The 23,435-nt window shown below is 38.8% G+C and overlaps 1 protein-coding gene across 5 annotated transcripts in view; it reads right to left on the bottom strand.

Annotated features, from left to right (window-relative positions):
- The window catches only part of LOC126164718 (tight junction protein ZO-1), a 736,986-nt gene that overhangs the window by 147,512 nt on the left and 566,039 nt on the right, over window positions 1-23,435 (bottom strand). For all 5 annotated transcript variants that reach the window (XM_049920263.1, XM_049920266.1, XM_049920267.1 and 2 more), the window contains exon 13: window positions 21,616-21,790. In XM_049920263.1, the coding sequence (XP_049776220.1) occupies window positions 21,616-21,790 (175 nt within the window). The remainder of the gene's footprint in view (window positions 1-21,615; window positions 21,791-23,435) is intronic.

Below are 23,435 nucleotides of genomic sequence, written 5' to 3'. Positions count from 1 at the left end.
TGAAATGTTATACATGCAAAACCTCCTGTCTTGCACAAAATCCTGTGAAAGTTAACTATGAGGGAGGTGGGGACATCGATAACAAGTTCACTAGAGACGGAGATTGAGAAGGGAGGGGGGGAAGGAACTGGCTATGTCATTTTTAAAGGATTCGTCTGAGAATTTGTTTTAACCAGCTTGGATGAACTGTGGAAAACCTAAATCTCAAGTGCCCGTATGGCATGTCAACAGTCATCCTCCACAATAAAAAGTCCAATGTCATACCACTGTGCCACTTTGCTCAGCAAGAGTTAACTACAGCAATCAAAAACAAACTGACCACTGCCAAGGATCTTGAGTTCTCATATGGCATGTAGAATTATGATAGGGGACACAAAAATCGGGAACAAACTCTGAATGTATCTAAAGGGTCAAAATGTAGGAAGAATCAGAAATCTCCTGAGGTTAATCCACTAATTTTTCATAATGGTGTAGAGTTAAATTTAAATTTTCCTAAAATGACATCTGGCCACCCATTCCCGTGTCCTGTATCCAGCTGATGCTGCATAGGCACCAATATGCTACTTCTCCAACTTCGCTGAGAACTGTACCTGTATACAAGCCTTTATTTCAGAGGGTCACCACTTGCAAAGGCATTTAAAGCTACTGGGAGCTGCTCCTGCGGATGGCAAACTTGTACCCCTTCTGTCTGCATCTAGTGTATACGGCATGATTAATATGACATCAGTTTTCAAAGTGTTTGTGCATTAGGTAACGAAGGTGGAGCCTGGGAACTGGCTCACTATTTACCTCTGTGGCCACAGAAAACCACCTAAAACCAACTCTGGGCTGCCTGTCATTAATCCGAGCAGTAGATTCGATCAAAGGTTGGTACTTAATGCACTCAGCTATCTGAGTGGGTCGCAAGAGAGGATACGTGAACAGAAATGTGGAAAAGTATGATAAAATCCTCACAGATGCGCTGGCAAACATTTTTTACAAAATAATGTTACCAAAGACAAATCTTGAGCTGTAGAGTACAGTACTCAATTCAAATTCCAAATAAAGATTCATCCATAATTTGTACCACCATTAGATGAAAAGTAAATGTTCTCTCTACTTTTTTCCTCACTGCAGTTAGATTATTCCCCAATGTGAATTTGTAAACCTGGAACAGCATGTCGACTGATAATGTAATTGAGGTGCTATCGAAAGACTAACAAAATGGAATCGTAATGTTGTGCTCCTCTAGTCTGGATCCTGTGACCCAGCCCACTGTTATTTAGTCTTCTTTTACTGAATTTTCCACACAAAAAGAAATCTAGTATAACCTACAATATTTTACAAAAGTGCTTCATTACTTTTCTACCACATTGTGTGTACACAGAAAGAGTAAGATCAGAATTAAAATGTATAAGAATAAAATATAACATACAGAAATAAGAAATAAGAAAACATAATAGTAAAATATCACTGTAATTAAAAATTGGAATTAATTATTTTCAAAGTGAATAAAACTTTTTTTTTTTTAAAAAAAAGATGGGAACAAACATTTCATGCAATGTAGGAAAAAATGAAAATGAAGCAAAGAGAACTGTGCACAATAAATTGTGTTCAAGGAATAGTGGTGATAAAATCTAACAGAGATAAAGCAAACATCCCATTGTTGCCGTGCACACACGTAATGACACAAATCAAGCAGTCTGTATTTCCTCCATCCCTTTTCCATCAGATCGTACAGTCATTTGACCGAAAGTACCACTGGCAAATTATTGTACAATATAGATCACTGCCTTGGGCACTATAACTCCTGCAGCTGTCATATTTTATGCAAAACAACTGCAACACAGTTGGGATATGGTCCCCCATATTCTAATGGGTCAGAAGCACATACTAGGTAACACGACAACAACTCTGTAATTTTATTGTATTTATTTCCTTAATTTTGGCACACACATCAGTTCTGAAGGCTTGTGGAGGTACAGGTAACAGCAACTGTAGCATTTCAGGTCAAAATGTTAATTCAAAATTATTCAGTTTCGCCTGCTCTTTTAATATGAAGTAGTAGTATATGATAAGTACAAAACAGAATTGCTGGCCAGTAGTTACGTTTAGAAGTTGAAATGTTTAGTACTGCCTATAGATACATCTAAAAGTAAAAGTGAATTCCCAGCTTTTGGAACAACTGATCTCCCTTCATCCCTGTTACAGGCGGGTCTCTCACCCTGTGGTCTCAGTGAGCTGCCCTTTCTTTTTAACCCTTCCCACTAAATCACTCTCTCCTTCCCAAGGAAGGAACTGAAAGCTAGGCTAATGTTGTCACACTTACTTTTATAATTTATATTGGCATTGCTACACGTTTTGCCTCCTGAATGTAAGTACCGAGCAAGAATTCTAACTCACATATATTCCCTAAATTGAATTTTTCTTTGAAACAATCATATCTGCAAGGTCAGTATGGTGTATGTGTTAAAACAGTAGATACAGAAAACAGTGATTTTATAAATAAAACAAAATTCTCACTCTCAATACCCTTTTTCAGCAAACATTTGTGTTTATTTGAGACAAAAGAAGAAAAATGTGAAAGTCAAAACTCTACTTCTATGCTTTTCATAATACACCTCTCATTAGTGCACGTGTTTTCAAGAGAGTTTTCTTGAAATTTAAGGCTCCCATACAGTAATGTTATCTCTACAAACTGTGGCTCCTCTACTGCGTACAACCAACAAGTCTACCGATGGAGCTGGATTACATAAAACTCATATTCGGTGGCAGATGTATTTCTAACATCAATGTACAATGTCTTGTCCCTGTGAGACTGCTAGCGCCAGCCGCAGGCCAAGACCCAGTGTTCCCACTGACTTAAAACCAGTACGATTAATGTCTGGTATTGTCATGAAATAACTGTCATTCTCCTTCCAACCGTACTTAAAGACAATACAATAATTAGGCCTAAAATGTTTAACATATTTAGCCATCGGCTCCACTGAGGTCGGAATTACTGTCATCAGATGACGCATAGCGCGTGGCTTGCGGCGTGCAGCTACGGCTCGACGAAGGCACGGGTGCAAACGTCTCATAACCTTCCTCTTCATCACTTTCCAATGAAAGCAAAACACACGCCTCTGTGCGCAGGCCGCCCGGGCCTCTAGTTTTACTAGGCCCCGCCCGGGCTAAAAGTCGACGACCGGAAGTGATAAGCGGCCTGACGGGGTCTGCCTGCGCCGCAGCACAGAGCGTCATTCACTCTGCGAATATCGAGGAGTGCAGAAGCTTAGCTCTGGGAGATCACTGGGTGTCGGCTTGCTATGTTCACTGTGTGTCAACGGGCCTCAGCAATGCCAAGTCAGTTCCTCTCCGACATGGATAGCTTTTGTGATTAAATAGCCACCTAATTTTTTCTGCACAATTTCTCGCTTTAGACGAAAATAGGTGAGGGCGCACTAACCCCAAAACATGTATGTGTGCTCTGGATTGTAACACTCAGTTCGACCTTCAGGTTGATAACTGCTTTGCTTATGTGTGGTTCACACAAACATTTACCAAATAAAATATGAAAAAAACATTAAGGAAACATAAATGAAAATGAACCATTCAGTTTCAGTTGAAATTGTTTATATTCAATGAAATTATTATCCTAAATACATTTAACGCAAAACATTTCATTTGAAAAACTGACTGGGATCCAGTATAGAGCACAATGCTGCCTGTGCTACCACCCAAACAACATTCTGACCGAAGATAGTACAGCCACAATCCACTAACTGGAAATTAATAACAAAAGTGACTTGGACAGTGTCAAGATAAGTGTTTCGTGATCTGTGACTGGAAGTTTCAGAGATGTTATGTCTATTAATAGGAAAAAATCTACTCACCTTGAGGCAAAACATGGAAACACTCAAAAGGGATGTAAATTTCCTTTTCTGGCAGAAGTGTGGAATGAGTTTGGGGGAAAAAGAATGGTAACACTTAAGGATGGGGAAGTTGTGACTCAGGACCAAGAATCAAGGGGCACTTGAGTTCCACATGTTCCCATCTGTTGCTGCATGGCAAGCAATTGATCATATTAGGTATGTTGCAAATAGTCGTGTTTGCTGTAAAGTCGAAAGACGAGTACTGGTGTACTGTAAACTGTCCTTAATCATTACAAATACAAGTAACTATTTTCTTTGGAAAATACCTATGTACTGAAGTACATATCATGCTGCCAATACAATATTAACTGCTGCTATTCATAGTAACTGCCTTTTTCAATTTTTTTTTGGGGGGGGGGGTCTCTTTTTAATTTACTAGGTTACAGTTAGCTGTAATCAGTAATAGTGCTAAGAATCACAATAATATTTTAATGTATAATAAGTTTATTATTATTATATCATATAAATTAAGTTTTAAGAGCTGCTTCTCTGTTGTTAATGTGTACCATACCTCATCGCACATCGCTGAAGGTTCAGTCCCTAGACTGGCTTTATGAAACAATGTTAATGTCCTTTTTTCACATCCTCTAAATCAGAAAATTGTACTGCTCTAACAAAATTAGTACATGAAATGGATTTACATACTGTGAATACATATTAGCATCACCTACTTGTGACAAATAAAAATTTGTATCAGACCAGGAGTTGAACCCAGATTTCACGCTTGTCATGAAAAGTCACCTTAACATCTTGTGTGTGTGAGGGATACTGTACTGCAATAAATGCAGTTACTGTGTCAACACAGACACAATGGCCTTCAGACAGCAACTGCATTTATCACAATAAGCCTCCTTTAGACAGTACATGCATGTCTGAAAGACATAGTTTGTAATAACTGAAGTCACTGAAATGCCACAAGTACTAACAATAAAATGATACAACTGAAATTGTATGTGCCACAGTTCCATGAATAATACCATTTCAATTCCAGTTCTACTTGTTACCCTGCCATTACAGTAAAAACATGAATACACAATTGTACATGTTTTCAATGAACACTGGCAACGTTTCACTTTTGCCAACATAATATTTCCAGAGATATAGTCATTTGTTGACCCCAAAATGCAAGTATCAAAAGTGCACCCCTCTGTTTTCAGTAACACTGAGACATGGTATCTCTGGCAATATTTTTCTCAAAGGAAACAAAACTAGGCCATCTTGTGCAACATGTTGCACTTTACTAAGCACAATAATAATAGAAAAAAATTCTTGAGCAATTTTACAATACATAATTTGAAGTAAATCAAATTAAAAAATAAATGCTTAAAAAAAAGAGGTTTAGCTTTTTATATCTCTGGAAGTAACTGTAGGAGAATCCTGGAACTTTGTCGCAGTAACTCAATAACACAAGGCTTTTAGAGTATAAATTTTAATCTTGTATTACTTTCCAATAGTTTACAGATTAAGGGCAAAGTTAATGATTTTCTAAAAATGCCAGAAATGGCTATTTTTAGCGCACTTTTACAAAAGAAACACTTAATGTTTTTGCAAACTCTTTTAAACCCCTATCATTAGAAGTACAATGTTCTAAACCACGTAAAAACTATATTCAACTTTGCAGTGTGAGTATATAAGGTCCTAAAAACAAGTTGGAGCTGCATTTAAAATACACTCATATTCCACTGGTCTTCAAAATATAAATGTAATATCTATTACTATGTTCTACAACTGTTTAGCACTCTCTTAGGCAGGTAATAATGAAAATCTTGATGATAAGAAGTGAGAGCAAGCCAGAACAACTTAGAAAACTTTTCTCATGACTCTTCATGACATATTTCAGCCTGTTTTTCTGCTATGATAACTAGAGAATCAAACTGGTTATAAACTTCAGAATTTAACTGTGCACTGTCAAAGCACCAGATATCACATTTGCATCCCAAGCAATTGTGTCAAATACCCACACCTACCTGGGAAACAAGTTCAGCAATTGCATGCCAGGGAATGTTTTGGGGATGGTACTGTGAAATGAAACCAGTTGGGAAAACAAAAGAATTACAACGATAGACTAAAACATATAGTATTCCTGGGAATACTATGCTAGACAAAAACACCAATAACAGGGATTAGTTCTAGTGAATGGTCAAAAGCTATAAGAATCTCAAATTGGAACCCAAAGCCAGGAAACAGAAGGTGACTACCAGGGAAATAAGAGTATATTGTGTGGTGGGCTAATACAACATCAGTGCCATGTCAAAGCAGATAAATGAACAAAGCCAAAACATTAAAGTAAAACAGGTATCTAAAGAGGTCAAATACGAATTCTTTTTAAATGAAGTACATATTTGCAATAGCTTATAGTTAAGTGTGATGCCCTTTGAACTCTGTACGGCCTACTGTATTATACTTTTTTAAATATACCAGGTTAATATAGAAAGTGGTATCTGCATATTATCAAAAGTTGTCAGGGCCTAAATATTTGAGTAATACAGACCATTTAAAAAACATTTCCTCTTTATTAACTGCCATATTAGACCTAAATTCTGAAACAGTTATTTCATCAACACAAACAAAAAATAGGAACAAAGAAGGAAACAAGGAAATAAAATTAGGGTTCAACATCACATCAAAGATGTGGTCATTAGAGGCAGAGTTTGAGCTTGGATTGTCCAAAAAACAAGAATTTGCCTTCAGCAATTTAGCAAAACCACAGAACTCCTAAAGGTGGATGGCCAGACTGGGCTTTGAGGCCTGACCCTTCCCATCGAGTGCCTGAGCACTGCCTTATTCACTTTACACCCCAGCAGCAAAGGGGAAGCCAGGTGTGGAAGTGCGACAGAACAGTGCAGGTAGGTCACTCTCATCTGTACATACTTCACTATGAGGAAGCGGCAGTGAGTGGAAAGTGAAGAGAAGTTAGCAATATTTAAATTCTGCATTTTCAAACCTTTGTCCCCCCAATAATGGCCTGCATGGATTACTGTCAGGCCAGGGAAACTGAGTGCACCCACCTCCAGTAATCTCATACTCGGTAATGTGTAACTTGTGTGTCAACAATGTATGTAGTTTTATAAATAATTTCAGGAGAAAAGACAACAACTCACCAAGGTCAGGGTGCCGAAGCATTGGTAAGCACGAAAATGAGACTAAAAGCTCTACTAGTTTTCAGACAAGTCCCTCTCTTTGAATTATTTAGACAGGATCCAATTGCAATGTATCCTCCGATCCCTTAATCCGCTCGGCCTCGATCTCCGCTACCCCACTTTTCTCCTGCCCCCGACCCATAGCCCTAACTTCACTCCTCCTGCACCCACTCTCTCCTCCCCACAATCTCCCTCCCCCATTCCAGTATTCCATGCCACAATGTTCCAGCCAAGACTCTCCTTGGGTGCTGCCAGAGCGAGTTCGCTGGCGTCGTATTCCTGCCCTGTGCACCTGACCTGGTGCCCCTCCCTAGCGGTCATCTGCCACCCTTCCCCAACCATTCCTCACACTCTGTGCCTCCTCTTTTTTCCCACTCACTACTCTATCCTCAAGGCACCTCGACCCCAACTGAGCTGTGGTGCTGGCAAAGAGTAGTTATGCACGTGTGTTAGTGTTACTCTAGCTCTGTAAAAGGACTCATCAGAAAACTAGCAAAGTTTTGAGACCCATTTACATGCCTACTGAGACCTGATGCCTCAACTGCTTGGAATTCATTAACTTTACACCACCAGGGACATAACATTATCATATTTATACGTAAAGTTCCTATAAATTTGAGCGCTTATGTGTCAGTTTCTTCCTCTCCCTCCATCATGACAGTTGTAGCTATTATTCTCTTGTTATTAATCGTACATAGTTCTAGATACTACAAAGTCTGAAGTGTGTTCTCCAAGATCAGAAAAGGGCCGTATCAGAATAATAATGTATAAGTGAAGCCAAGAGTGTCAGTGATAAACACGTATCTGTAATTACGTAGACTTATGTAGACCTTTGCTACAAGTGAACTGAAATATGCATTCACTTTACACTTCTTAAAGCTCCTACTTCTCTGCTCTGTAGACTAAACAAATAAAATTTTCAGTGGATTTTTGTTTTATGGGGAAGTAGTTTCACACATTGATGGGTAACAGCAATGTTCTATGACCGTTTAAAAACAGCTTATTACTATGCTAATGTGCTCAGCAATTTATGTTTCATTACGAACACACACTATTTGTAGTTTTTCCATTAAAAGGTGCAAATAAGTTGTAGAAAACAAAAATTGCAAGTCAAAAACTTCTCCTTTCAGGAGATGTTTGCAAGAACAGCATTACGGCAAAGGTGAGGACCTCGCACAAGATTGTTACTGATGGTCAGAAGTGAATGCACAGAATTAATTAATTTGTAAAATATTTTAATGTCCAAAATGTAAAGTGAATGTAATATGTATATGGTTCAAAAACTCCTAATAAACATAAGAGCAATCTAAATTAATTGCTAAGTCAATCGACACATTAAAACGTGAGCTCATTTTTCATGGTCATTTGCATTTAGCATGAGGACACAAGCAATTAATGTGAAGCAGACATTTTACACAAAAGAGCAGTAGCTTTCATGCAGCATACATGCAATGACACATTGTGTAACTTGCAGTGGTGCTGGAACAGAGCTAGGTTTGCACACTGTTTCCTACTATGCAAATGAAATGTTTGTGATACTCAACACTGACATTACTTAACTGTAATCATGATCTTCATAGATACCTACATAACACTAACAGAATGTATGGTAGCCAAACATCTGTCATATATACCCAAAGAAATGTTCTGTAATCACAGGTAGATATGTATTATTATTCTCTATGTGCCTGGGCTCTACCACAATTTCATATGGATAATACTGATTATTCTGAAAAATATATGCAGGTTGAGGGTGTAGGACTGGAAAGGAATTATTCAAGGGAAGTAAATACATATCAGACAGGAATTCAAATGGCTGTAATGGAAAGAAATGAACACATTTTTAGTATTCAGTTATTCTGTATCATATATATATGAGTAATAAAACTATAAATAAGTTGTAATAAATGAAAGAGGCAACTCATAAACATATTGTTTGCAGATAAAACAATCTCCCCTTTCAGTACATAGAAAATGGCTACATACAAAATAACAGAAATTAGTAATAATGTAAGACATACTTTAGAGTATCACTGATATAAGAGGATGTTAAAAAATTTCTGTCAAGCGATGTGTTTTTTGTTTGTTTCTATAAACCAGAGTACAAAAAGAAGGGACAGAGAACTCATGAATATAGCATGTCTTTGTAAGAAATGAAGGAAGGCAACAGTCAAAGAAAAATGAATCTCCCTTTGTCCTACTCATCCATTTGGTATTCCTCTCATCTTTTATCACGGAGAGGAATTACTTAATTTGTCTACTCAAGTATAATTCTCTACTTTCAAAACTCTCAATACTTGTGATCACTTAAATTAGAACTAAAATATATATATGAAACACATCATATAATGTGGGAGCTCAGTTTTTACGGGCATCCCATTCTGAAACGTGATATTTTTATTGCCTTGTAGAATCAACACAAAATATTTTCCATAACATTAGATAAGAAAGATACAATACTAGATTTACATTAATGTAATTCTGAAAGTAACAATGTGAATAAAACCATTCTATAGAATAGTAAATAAAGTGATCACAATAAAAATTAATATTGCTACCTGAAATAAAGTGTTACTGATCTGCAATTGAGAACCAAGTGCTTAAACCTCACATCCATCATCAAACTCACTGTTAACAAAACAGCTTCATGCAAGCACAGAATTACTGTGTTCACAGAAACATTAAAAAAAAGATAACTACTTTCTTATGAAAATGAAACCAATTAAACCAACAACAGGTACATCTCTGATAGCCATGAAAGCTAAAGAAAGAAGTAAAATGAAGAAACTGAAGCATAGCAAGAGAGACTAAATCATACAGGAAAGAAGTTACTATGAGAGAGTGCTCTCATGGAAAACTGAGGACATAAGAGAGTTGAAAGGGTTGCTATATGTCTAACCAAATAAGTGTTGTAGAATGTAATTACAACAAGAATGAAAACAAATTAATGTATGAGAGACAGAGACGCAATGAAAATAAAATAAAAGAGAGCAATTAAAAATAATCAATAAGTATTAAGAAAGGATTACATGTTGTTATGGTCTTCAGCCCTGAAACTGGTTTGATGCAGTTCTCCATGCTACTCTATCCTGTGCAAGCTGCTTCATCACCCAATGCGTACTGCAGCCTACATCCTTCTGAATCTGCTTAGTGTATTCATGTCTCGGTCTCCCTCTACGATTTTTCCCTCCACACGGCCCTCCAATACTAAATTGGTGATCCCTTGATGCCTCAGAACACGTCCTACCAACTGATCCCTTCTTCTAGTCAAGTTGTGCCACAAACTCCTCTTCTCCCCAATTCTATTCAATACCTCCTCATTAGTTATGTGATCTACCCATTTAATCTTCAGCATTCTTCTGTAGCACCACATTTTGAAAGCTTCTATTCTCTTCTTGTCCAAACTACTGTATTTATCGTCTATGTTTCACTTCCATGCATGGCTACATTCCACACAAAGACTTTCAGAAACAACTTCCTGACACTTAAATCTATACTCGATGTTAACAAATTTCTCTTCTTCAGAAACGCTTTCCTTGCCATTGCCATTCTACATTTGATATCCTCTCTACTTTGAACATCATCAGTTATTTTGCTCCCCAAATGGCAAAACTCCTTTACTACTTCGAGCGTCTCATTTCCTAATCTAATTCCCTCACATCACTCAAGTTAACTCAACTACATTCCATTATCCTCGTTTTGCTTTTGTTGATGTTCATCTTATACCCTCCTTTCAAGACACTGTCCATTCCGTTCAACTGCTCTTCCAAGTCCTTTGCTGTCTCTGACAGAACTACAATGTCGTTGGTGAATCTTAAAGTTATTATTTATTCTCCATGGATTTTAATACCTACTCCGAATTTTTCTTTTGTTTCCTTTACTGCTTGGTTAATATACAGATTGAATAACATCGGGGAGAGGCTACAACACTGTCTCACTCCCTTCCCAACCACTGCTTCCCTTTCATCTCCCTCGACTCTTGTAACTGCCATCTGGTTTCTATACAAACTGTAAATAGCCTTTCGCTCCCTGTATTTTACCCCTGCCACCTTCAGAATTTGTCAGGACTGGCTCTCCCAAGGCTGGCAGTAGTTCTAATACAATGTTGTCTAGTCCTGGGGCCTTGTTTCAACTTAGGTCTTTCAGTGCTCTGTCAAACTCTTCACGCGGTATCATATCTCCCATCTCATCTTCATCTACATCCTCTTCCCTTTACATAATATTGCCCTCAAGTACGTCACTCTTGTACAGACCCTCTATGTACTCCTTCCATCTTTCTGAACTGGGTTTCCATCTGAGCTCTTGATTTTCATACAAGTGGTTCTCTTCTCTCCAAAGGTCTCTTTAATGTTGCTGTAGGCAGTATCTATCTTACCCCTAGTGAGATAAGCCTCTACATCCTTACATTTGTCCTCTATCCATCCCTGCTTAGCCATTTTGCACTTCCTGTCGATCTCATTTTTGAGATGTTCGTATTCCTTTTTGCCTGCTTCATTTACTGCATTTTTGTATTTTCTCCTTTCATCAATTAAATTCAATATGTATTCTGTTACCCAAGGATCTCTACTAGCCCTCATCTTTTTACCTACTTGATCCTCTGCTGCTTTCACTATTTCATCCCTCAAAGCTACCAATTCTTGTTCTACTGTATTTCTTTCCCCCATTCCTGTCAATTGTTCCCTTGTCCTCTCTCTGAAACTCTGTACAACCTCTGGTTTAGTCAGTTTATCCAGGACCCATCTCCTTAAATTCCCACCTTTTTGCAGTTTCTTAAATTTTGATCTACAGTTCATAACCAACAGTCACAGTCGACATCTGCCCCTGGAAATGTCTTACAATTTAAAACCTGGTTCCTAAATCTCTGTCTTACCATTATATAATCATGAAGGAATGGAAAACTGGGTGTGTTGACTACAGAAATACTGAAAAATTTGAGGTTTGAGGCAGAAAATATATGTAAAAGAAACCAAAGGAGACATCTAGGGGAGGATGGATGAGATCAAATATTAACACCCTAGTCCAAGTAAAACTCTGGCCATCTCACAGTGTTCAAAGGATTTCACCATAATATATCTCAGGCCTCAATGTTCCATGACATGCGTGCCACCAGGCACTAGAAAACTGGGCCGTTTTCATATGAGAAGAATGTACGGGAGTCTCACCACCTGTTGCTCAACAGATGTTACCCTCTGTTGTCGGTTTCAGAAGTACATTGAAAAAAGCAGTAGTGAACGTAAGAGCTATTGCAACGACTGACAAGTCACTGTGAGACTGTCTTGTCGTTAGAACGGTGCATGCTGTCTGTCGTAATTCTACTACAAATATGAACTGCTGCTGAGAGAGCAATAAATTTTGGACAGTCTAGACCCAGAATTGAATCATTCTACTTTTCTGCATATGGGAATGTTTCAGACTGTTCCATACAAAAGCTTGTTATGTGTAAAACTGCAGAACTTACCTTAGAGTTTCTTTTTTGGAAGGATAAGTATAATTCCTGTCATCATTATCATAACATTTGTAACCTGTCACAGAAGTGAAGTAATGATTGTTTGTTATGTGACAGAGCAAACAAGTATAAAAGGATATAGAAGGATGGGAACAGAATTATGGTGTGCTGTAATTGGTGTAAGGTACACAACAGACTGGTATTCTCATACTGTATGCTAAACACGCTTTGTAAGAAGAACTGGTTACATGCTACCAGACCTCTAACCCAATGAGTGTAGGATTTCTAAATGTGTATATTTAGGGTAGTCAATTAAATTGGGATTGAGAAGTTATAAACATGTGAACACAATACAGTAGCGTATCTGTCTCCGTGGCTGAAGCCATCAAAGCATGCTCGTGTGGTGGCCCTCGACCGGTTTGAATGCTAGTGGTGGAAAAAATGTTCACTGCCAGTGTCTGGTCAGCAAGGGGAGGAGAGGTGGTAGCATAAATTTCCTGATTACCAGATTTAGTGCCAGTGTCCTGGTTTAAATACCAAACTCCTCCACAGTGTCTCATGAAATGAGGGTGTGCGACACTGCTGACAGTGATCCATCCATTGGATGGAGATTTTATGCTTGGCAGCCTCCTTGGTGGTATTTGCAAGGAGTCGGCTATGTGCCAGTACTGGGTTTCACCCTCTCCCTTCTCTCATCATCATCATCATCATCATCATCATCATCATCATCATCCCCACAACACAAACATCATACTACGCACGCACACACACACACACACACACACACACACACACACACTACATACATGCAGTACTACAAATATTGTAACAGAAAATGTCGCAAATAAATGAACAAAAAATTACAGTAGTGTAGACCTTCTAGAGTCTGTAGGGGTAAGTAATCAAAAGGCTTCCCTAAATAATCTGTAACAAGTATTTAGGCATAATGAACTTGTGCCACATTGTTGCGTGCCTTCAACAGAGATATATTGTGAATGTTGGCTGTAAAAAAGTATGATATCTGTCTTCAGTGCAATCTTTTTACTGCTATGGAAGAATACTGTTTTCTTTATGACCAGAAAATTTTGTTTCCTTGCAACTTTCTGACTACATATGGGACAAACGCTGAGCTGCAGTACAGTTCAGAGCCCAACTTGCACTGACTAGGTATGTCAGTTCTAGGGTCAGAGGAAGGCAATGGCATAACATCTCCGATAGCACTATGCCTAGGAAAACAATGGGATATTCGAACTGATCTTCAGGTTTGATGACAGCTTTAGCAATTCTTTTTCTTTTTTTAATAATATAATTAAGAGTATAAGTGCCCTAATGATTCATTAAACATTTGGGAGCAACCATCTTCTTTACATCACTGCTCTACTTACTTTCTATGCCACTTTTTTTTCTATGATAACCTAAAACAGGTTTCTGCTACTTAACAACAGATAGCTGAAGCTTAGTAGAAGTATTAAGTCACTTATGAAAAAGCTGGTTTTTACTTGTAATTTACTTGAAAAATAATATGGAAAATGCTTAAAAGGTTGTGAACAGGTGCTGTGTGAGTGTAGTCTACTGCAGCAAAACGGTACCTCAAAGAGAAGAAATATTACCATTATAGCCATAATAGCAGCGGCCGGTGACCAAATGCAGCTATTTGTGAGCTATAAGTGATTTAATGTGTGGTCACAGTGTTCAAAAAAACTTACTTTAATGGAAAGAAAGCTGACTTATGTGACCATAAAATACACAACTTTAGGAAGTTTTAAGTTCTAGAGAAAATACACCAGGACATCACAACTATATCTAGTTAATCCTCAGACAAAGTAAATTAGGAACAATGTGTATGTTGTTGAAGATGTAAACTTCCATAAGAATTTGTATTACAGGCCATGGACCATTTTATAAAAATAATTTGATCACAGGAGGGTCGACATTGACAGGAAAGGAAATAGAACCATAAGCAAAAAAGTCAAATGATTCAGAAGAAACGTATTTCAAAGTGTGCCTACAAGAGCCAGGCAGTCGGAAAATGGGATAATCTGATCTACTGAACGAAAGAGGAGGCTGTCTGTTTATCTTTGCACAAAGTGGCTTTTACAGCTTTTCCTCAAGGTTCAAGATATGAATCTTCCCACTCAATGTCAACACATTAAATCAAACAATGGAAAATCCATAATGGATTAATTAAATAAAATATATGTCAATAAAATAAACTACAAAGTCTCAGTTATAAATAAATGTGAAAAGGGGATGATAAGAAACAAGTTACAGCATTAAGAAAAACGAAGAGAAAACCTAAGCATCAACAAATACCTGAAATTAAAAACAATTAAGGGAGACAGCACTGAGTATAGATCAAAAGATGAGGAATGGACAGTATATAACAAAAGAATGACAGAATGCAAGCACATGAGGAAGAATATTTAAAACAACAGTCCGTTCAAAATTATTTTAGGATTAACAGCTACAAAGGCAGTGGCAGCATGAAGCTCACGAGGAAGGCACGGCACACACTCAGCCAATCCCATGAGCCCTGCTGTATAGCCGCAGTAATCATCTCCAGTTGCCAGACCTTCACCCCAACACTGCAACACTTCCTGTTTGCATTACATGGCTTATTGACGTGGGGGATTGTTGGTTACACAGTGAGATTTTGTTTATTTTCTTTTCTTAATATATTGCCTGTATCACTGTGCATCACGTGGTGACACTAAACATTGTCAGAAGCAAGTTTATATTTTGACTAAACTTCAGTCTTGATCACACCATTTATGTTTTAATGATATAGGTAACCAGTTTCGGTTATTTTTACATAACCATCATCAGGCCCATGGCTCCCTTAGGATGGTAGGCGGAGCTCTCCTCAGCTGCTACGAAGTCATCAGTTGACTTCGTAGCAGCTGAGGAGAGCTCCGCCTACCATCCTAAGGGAGCCATGGGTCTGATGATGGTTATGTAAAAATAACCGAAACCAGTTACCTATATCAATGAAACATAAATGGTGTGATCAAGACTGAACTTTAGTCAAAATATAATAATCTATTGATCACTGTATTCCAAAAATGTTTACCAAAATTGTAGAAGCAAGTTTGCCAAATGTTATTCCATGGGAAAACTCAACATTGCCGTCTGAGACAGGGCCAAAATATCGTACAAAGTGATAAATTTGAGGAGGTGGAGCTTATGGACCTCATCTCTCTTCAGAAACCATAGTTCCCCACATGGCAAAAACTTAAGGGCATTCAGTAAATAGGCTATCACCTCGTCACTGCCATTTTGACCCAATAGAATTTATAGGTCCCAAATTAATGGTTACATTGCCAGCAACAATTTTTAAAAAGTACAGTCTTCAGTTGAGACACTCATCAATGAGGCTGTTAGATGACACTAAAAAAGAGGGGCATGGGGGGGAGAGACAAGCATCATTTAATAAAGATAGTTACAGTGTCAGTCAAATATGTGTAACAGCGATGAGAGAAAGGTCAGAAACGTTTTTCCATTCTCACACAAAAAAGATGCACAGGCAGATTTCTTTCTTCCAGCAATGGAAAGTCAGGATGGAATAATGATAATATTATGAAAAGAATAGATGCTGCTCAGCAGCAATCTATCCATTTCATAATATTATCATTAGTCTTTCTTCCAAATTGATGTGTCCTCACTTTGACTAACAGGCATAATTTTTTGTTATGTTACAAATAAGTAGAAAGTCTGACTAGAAGACATTGTAATACGATAATTATACACCTAGAAATGTGTTTCTCTCATTAAAACCAAATGTGCAACAGCTGCGATTTTAAAATGTGAGCACAGCAGAATGTATCACATTTAACTCAAATTATTCTGTGGATATGTCCAACAAAGTTGCAGGTTGGAGCACATGAAAATATGATGCATTCATAAGATTTTGTTCATAAATGTGTTCAGCTAAATTCAATTACAAAAAAGTTTCCTGCGTGTCAAAATTTCAGTAATGTCCTCAGAAAATGCATTTTTGTGGACCTTCAGTATTTCACCTTAAAATATTGCAGCCCTCCCAGTAGACATCAATCCCATTTCCATCTATGTGCACCGAATGCTTTATGGCTCTGGGTGAGTTGAAGGAGATGTAAGACTGCGTATGTTATCTATGAGGGATGTGGCAACTCAGCTCCACAGTATCACATGTTCCTGCCAATGTTTCAGTCCAAAACTGTTTTTGAGCACACTATATTACAACAGTAATGCAGGATGAGGGAAAATTGGGACAGTACTAATTGCAAATGAAGTTTTTGGGAAAGAAATTGAAAAGAGGACACAGTCGTAAGCAAATTAACATAATATTAAGAATATTAACATTTGCATATTTAGAGATATCCATATGTTATTGTGGTACAAGATGTCATTTATAGCATTCTACAACAGTAATAATAGGGAATACTTGTTACTACCTCATTCATTATGTCCTGATACAAATCATCCTGTGCCGGCTGGAGTGGCCGAGCGGTTCTAGGGGCTACAGTCTGGAACCGCGGGACTGCTACGGTCGCAGGTTCGAATCCTGCCTCGGGCATGGATGTGTGTGATGTCCTTAGGTTAGTTAGGTTTAAGTAGTTCTAAGTTCTAGGGGACTGATGACCTCAGAAGTTAAGTCCCATAGTGCCCAGAGCCATTTGAACCCAAATCATCTTGTGTGTTTCTGTTTGTATGAGTAGTTTATTCTCTAGGGAAGTTATGGCACAATGTAATACAATTTTGGAATAAAGGGAACCATTCACCGAATAGAAGAACCATGGAGTCATCAAAAGGCACACACAAAAGAGAATGAAACCTTGCTATTTTCTGAACATATCCTCTGATGAGCCAGAGCACTACCTGGCACACTGTGTGTGTGTGTGTGTGTGTGTGTGTGTGTGTGTGTACTCTATTCCATCAAAGGATTTATACTGAAAGCTTTTGCGTGTGCCTGTTGGTGACTCCCCATTTCTGCTATTTGATGAGTGGTCTCCTTTACTCCAAAATTACCTATCACTTAGGATATTAATGAATACTAAAATGATTTTATGGACTTCTCAAATTCAGTTGGTCACACAGAATATAACAGAACAATGTTCTTTGTTATATGCCTCAGGCCCAACTTTGACCCTGTTGGCTTGAATCTCTTAAAGTACCTTCCGGTAACATATTGAGTATGTCAACACTTTTTGGAGATTATACAAAGCGCACATTGTTATATCTTCTTGCCAGCACTCAGTCCATTCCTATATTTAAGGCAGTGATCTTCTTACATACAGATAAATTGGATCAGCTGTGATGTACAGCTCGAGAAGAGTTTCGGTGTTTTTTTAACTTTCTCTTTTGCTGTATCTACCACAGTCAGCTGGAATGAATGATTCCCTTCTTTTTGCAAATTGTGCACGTTAGGGAGGTGACAGATAGTCTTTCATCACACCTAGTTACTTGGAGCTTCCCAGGTCGAGATGTGGCTGTTGTCTTCTACCTACTACCACTGCTTTCTGCCCTACCACTGTATGAATCACCATTCATATGCAGCACTGTATATTTTCTTTTTGGTGGATTTGCTTTGTATGTGCAGCAAGATATCACACATGAGTGCACCCTGAAACAACTACTTGAAATACTTCACCATAGTCAGAAACGTTCTTTCAGAACAGTTTCTACGATAACCAGTGTTCTGTATGAGGAGGACTGAATAACTGATAATCAAACAGTCTACTGGTTTTTCATATCTAGACTTTGTGTTTCCAGATGTCTGCCTTCTTCTGTTTTTGCTTATGAATGTCCCTAGTTTCCTCTTATACAGTACATACTGACAAACATACTACATCGGTTCTCTCAACACAGTTGTCTATAAAGGGGCGATGTGCAATGCCTCATCTCCAGTACACAAAGCGAGGTACCACTAATGTGACTATCTTATTTCCAACAATTATTCATTACAGCTTATAATGCATGTTCTACTTGAACATCTACATACACATACTATAAACCACTGTGAAGTGTACAGCAGAGTGCACCTAAACATCGTACAACGCAGTAGGGTTTCTTCCCATTCCAACTGTGCGTGGAGTGCAGGAAGAATGACTGCTTAAACGTTCTTGTGCATGCTGTAAGCAGTCTCCCATTCCAACTGTGTGTGGAGTGCAGGAAGAATGACTGCTTAAACATTCTTGTGCATGCTGTAATCCGTCTCTTTTGTCTTCACGGGCCCTATGGGAGTCATATGTAGGAGGTGGATATAGGAGGTAGTGCCCTGCAGGCTCATGTGAAGTCTGCAGAGAGCAGATGTACACTTTGAAAATGTCGACAGAAGTTGCTGAAGATGATCAAAGTCGCCTTACATAATAAAACGAGCGAGTAACCACTTCTCAATGAATGTGCAGATATCACGCAGCTGTCACAATCGCATGGATATCAATCACACGCTCGCACGCAGGCTATGAGTTTGCAGTGTGGACATGTGCAATGTGCTTTCCTTACCACCATAGTTACACACAATTTATATGAATGATGAATAATGAGTACAGTTAAAAATTATCGTTCATTATTCGTGAACAACAAATAAAAATATTTCTTGAAGTAATATACACTTACATGAATAAAAAAAATTATTTGTCATCTGTGAATAAAAAGGGTTGTGAATAATAGATTAATTTGAAATTCTATGACCCTAACTCCTCCATTTCATTGTCATTTATTAAAGAAATATACATATTGTTGCTTTTAAATTAGTTTTCATAACAATGCTTTTTTCAAACATCTCATCATAAAGTTTTGAAAAGTAATATAATTAGATAAATAAAAAAATCTATTCACCAAGCAGTAGCGGGAGAAAACATGTATAAAAGTCAAGGAAATGTGCAAACTTCCAGGGAAAGTGACTCCTCCTTCTGGCAGAAAGATTGAAAGGGAAGGAAGAAGGACGATGGAACTGACTGACAAGGTTTAGGAAATGTCCGTAATTTACCTTAATTTCTTTGTTCTCAGCATTTCTTCTCAGCAAATATTCCTTTCAGTCTTTTATATCTTTTTTTCTAAGCTGTCTAGTTATGATTGTCCCCACCCCCCTCCCCCCCACCTATACCATATAATTTGCACTCAGCTTTCTGCTCTTAGTAATGCTTGCACAATGTTTTATCAGTAATCTCTATTTTGTTTATTACCTTATCCATCTTTAAGCTCTCACATGCTCCCCATCCACAAAGAAAGTATGGTGACACTCTACGTTATTTTTTATCCATAAAGAAATTTATTTGAATGCTCTACTTATTTGAATAATTATCTAGACAGAAATTTACTCAAATAATGCTCATTTCTGCTTGCCAATAAATATAGGATGGAATAATGACAATATTATGAAAAGTTCTGGTTTTGAATTATGAATTATTAAGGAATAAAGGAGATGACTCACTGAAAGGTAGATGCGCTGCGTCAACGATAGGTATGCGAACAAAGGTACAGAGCTTTGCTAGCTTTCAGAATGAATGTCCTTTTTCAAGCTCATAGGAAAAACATGCACACAAACATACAAATACACACATACCTGTCTCACTACATTGTGCTCAGTTGACTACCAGCTCTTAACAGGCCCATAGTGAGTGTACTAGGGTGAGGTGGGGGTGCAAGGTGGGGTGGGGTGAGGGATGGACTGAGGGGGAGCAGGGAGGAGGTTGGGGGAAAGCATTAGCCACTCATGAGAGAGTGGGGAGCCATCTGTGGGCTAGCTGGGGATGGAGGTAGAGGGGGCAGGTGGCAGACAGCTGGGCACACGATTTCACGGACTAAGGCACAAGATAGCAGCACATAGCTCCCATCTGGACAGCTCAGAAAAGATGTGAAGTAGTCACTGAAATCTCATGTATTGTGCTTTGCTGCATGTTGTGCCACTGGGTGGTCCCACCTTGTTTTTGGCAACGCATGTCTGCCCTCACATGCATCCCAGAACCAACCACAAAGAAGCACCCCCTTTGTCACCCAATACCACCTGGCTTTGCTCATCTATCATCATGCCCTGAAATGAGCCACATCCTACCCCAGATACTTTCATCCCTCCCAAAGTGGTGCTCCACCGTCCACCCAACCTCCCCAACATCCTAGTGCATTCCTATGCCACTCCCACCCCCAATCCCCCACCACTGGGATCATACCCTTGTGGAAGGCCCAGATGCAAGACCTGTCTGATCCACCCACCCAACGCCAGCTACTCCAGTCCCTTCAGAGGCTTATTCTACCCCATCAGAGGCCGGGCCACCTGTCAAAGCAGTCATTTTATATACCAACTCTGCTGCAACAACTACACTATGTTGGTATGTCAATCGACCAGCTGTCAACTAGAATGAATGGCTGCCACAAAACTGTTGCCAAAAACAAGGTGAACTACCCAGTGGCACAACCTGCAGCAGAGCACAACATGTGAGATTTCAATGGATGCTACACAACCCTTGCCATCTGTATCCTCCCCAACACAACCACCAGCTATTCTGAGATACGCAGATGGGAGTCCCCCCCACACCTCACCAAATGGTGTGTATGTGTGTGTGTGTGTGTGTACCATCCCCTGTCCCAGTACCTCTGCCCAATTCATGTTGGGTACTTTTGTGCTGCTGTCTCATGCCTTAGACCGTGAAATCACGTGCTGAGCCGTCTGCCATCTGCCCTCTCTACCTGCATCCATACCTACCCCACAGATGGCTCCCACTCCCCCATGAACCGCTAGATGCTTTCCCCCAATTTCCTCCCTCCCTCCATCTCTCTTCACCCTTCAACCCAACCCACCTCACCCTAGTACACTCACTCACCTTAGTCCGCGAAAGAGCTGGCAGTCAACTGAGCACAATGTAGGGAGGCAGATATGTGCATATGAGTGTGTTTGTGTGTATGTTTATCCCACAAGCTTGAAAGAGAAACTTCATTCTGAAAGCTAGCAAAGCTCTGTACTTTTTGAAACTTCCTGACAGATTAAAACTGTGCTCTACCATGTAACACATGGTAAAATTTTTACCAATGCACCAGCAAGTCTATCTTTGTAGGCCAATCATGAATATATGACATTAATTTTGAGATTAGGTAACCGACTACATCTCATAGAAGTGGTAATATATCCAGAACGAAAACTGGAAAAGTTAATGTTGTTTACCTTGCTCTCACTCATCCATACAGGTGAGTTTTGCTGCTTTTCAATCAGTTCTCGAACTTTCCGGTACCACGAGTCAGGACTTGTCAGAGTTACACTGCACGTGAATGTATGTCCCCAAACCTTCTCCAGTTTTTGACATTGTTCAAACAACTTTTTACTGCTTTTATGTGCTGCCCTGTGTAAAGAATGTAAGTAGCCATTAATAACATTATACATGACAGTATGCACTATGACATTATTAGTGTAATTATTACAAAGATGCTAATTACTTATACTTTCATATCACACATCAACTAAATGAGAACATAAATGCTGATATCCTTTGTGAAAGTGGCCAGGTTCAATAAGTGAAGTATGTTTTGGAGTATTCTGTTTCTTTATTTCAATATTTCCTTGAAGGTCTATGAGACGCAAGAAGTATACCATTGAAGTAACTCAGTACTGAGCTGAAAAACTGTAAAAACTTGACAGTTTTCTGGATCCATAAAAGAGAGGGTACACTTACATATAATTTGTGATTTTTTTAGAAGGGAATCAAGAACACAAAAGACCAGTGGGAAAATATAGTGAATGTACTGTTATGCATAAGCCAGAGGAATCTTCTCAGATTACACTGTTGTGAACACTGAGATGTACTTGTAAATCCTACATTCCCGTAACCCTCCTGGCCTCAACCTTCATCAGTCACTGTCCTCACCCATCCAGACCCCTCCCTGTTCCCATTCCAGCACTACACAGCCATCATTTCACTGCCACACCCAGTCTTTTAATTTCTCTTCCTTTTATTTCTCTCCTTTCCACTACTGCCCCCCCCCCCCCCCTCCCCATACCTTCTCTCCTGCCATCCGTCTAAACTGCAGCACTTCACTGACCGCCACTCCCATGATACTATCCCTCCCCCTCCCCATCTCAGCCTCCTCCTTACCCCCACCCAGTTGCCACTACCATCATGCACTGGTGCTGCTGTTCGTAGTGTGGTTTCAGCTCTCTGAGACTGCAGACGTGTGTGCAAGTTGCATCTGCATTGAGTGCGTGTGTGTATGTGTGTCTATTCCTGACAAAGGCCTTAATGGCCAAAAGCTATAATTGTGTGAATCTTTTTGTTGTGCCTATCGCGACTCAGCATCTCCGCTATATGGTGAGTAGCAACTTTCCTTCTCTTGTATTGTCAGAAAAGAATATAGTACACAATTATGAAAAAAACTGATAACTGATTTTTTGAAAAATTTCAGCCTACCATAAATGAAGTTCTTGTGATGTAATGCATACTAGCAATTATAAGGCCTTACATAAATTCTTTGTGTGACAGAAACTGAACTAAATCTTTCTGTGGCCCAATTAAATTTATATTTCATTTTCAGCACTTCTGCTTGTAATGAGTGTTCAGAAATACGCTACTCTTTGTACTATTAAGCTACTTTCAGACCACAAAAGGCAAGTCATCTTGTAAACTTTGAGAGTGAAGCTGCATCACTTTTGGATTGTATGTTTCATGATATGATGTTATTACAGGCTCGCCATGCAAAAAGATAATCATATTATACATGAACACACAAATCTGGATCCATATATTACTAATCAGAGAAAAGCCAGATGTTAGGAAGATTCTACCTGGTTTCAGTAAAAGGAACATTTAAAGTGAATAGTGTAATTTATTTCAACTATCAAATACAACATCCGTTGCACTATTGAAGTATGGTGTCTAGGAACTATAATGAAAGCAGTCAGGCTGCATTATATTAATTGGGGCTTATTCATTTTGTAGGAAGGGACATAATTACCTCCCCCCTCTGCCCCCCAACAAGTGTGGTACTTTAATA

This window comes from Schistocerca cancellata, chromosome 1, assembly GCF_023864275.1.
Source record: "Schistocerca cancellata isolate TAMUIC-IGC-003103 chromosome 1, iqSchCanc2.1, whole genome shotgun sequence".
Taxonomy (NCBI): Eukaryota; Metazoa; Arthropoda; class Insecta; order Orthoptera; family Acrididae; genus Schistocerca; species Schistocerca cancellata.
The sequence above is the reverse complement of the archived record's forward strand: the minus strand, read 5'-3'. Positions and strand labels throughout refer to the sequence as shown.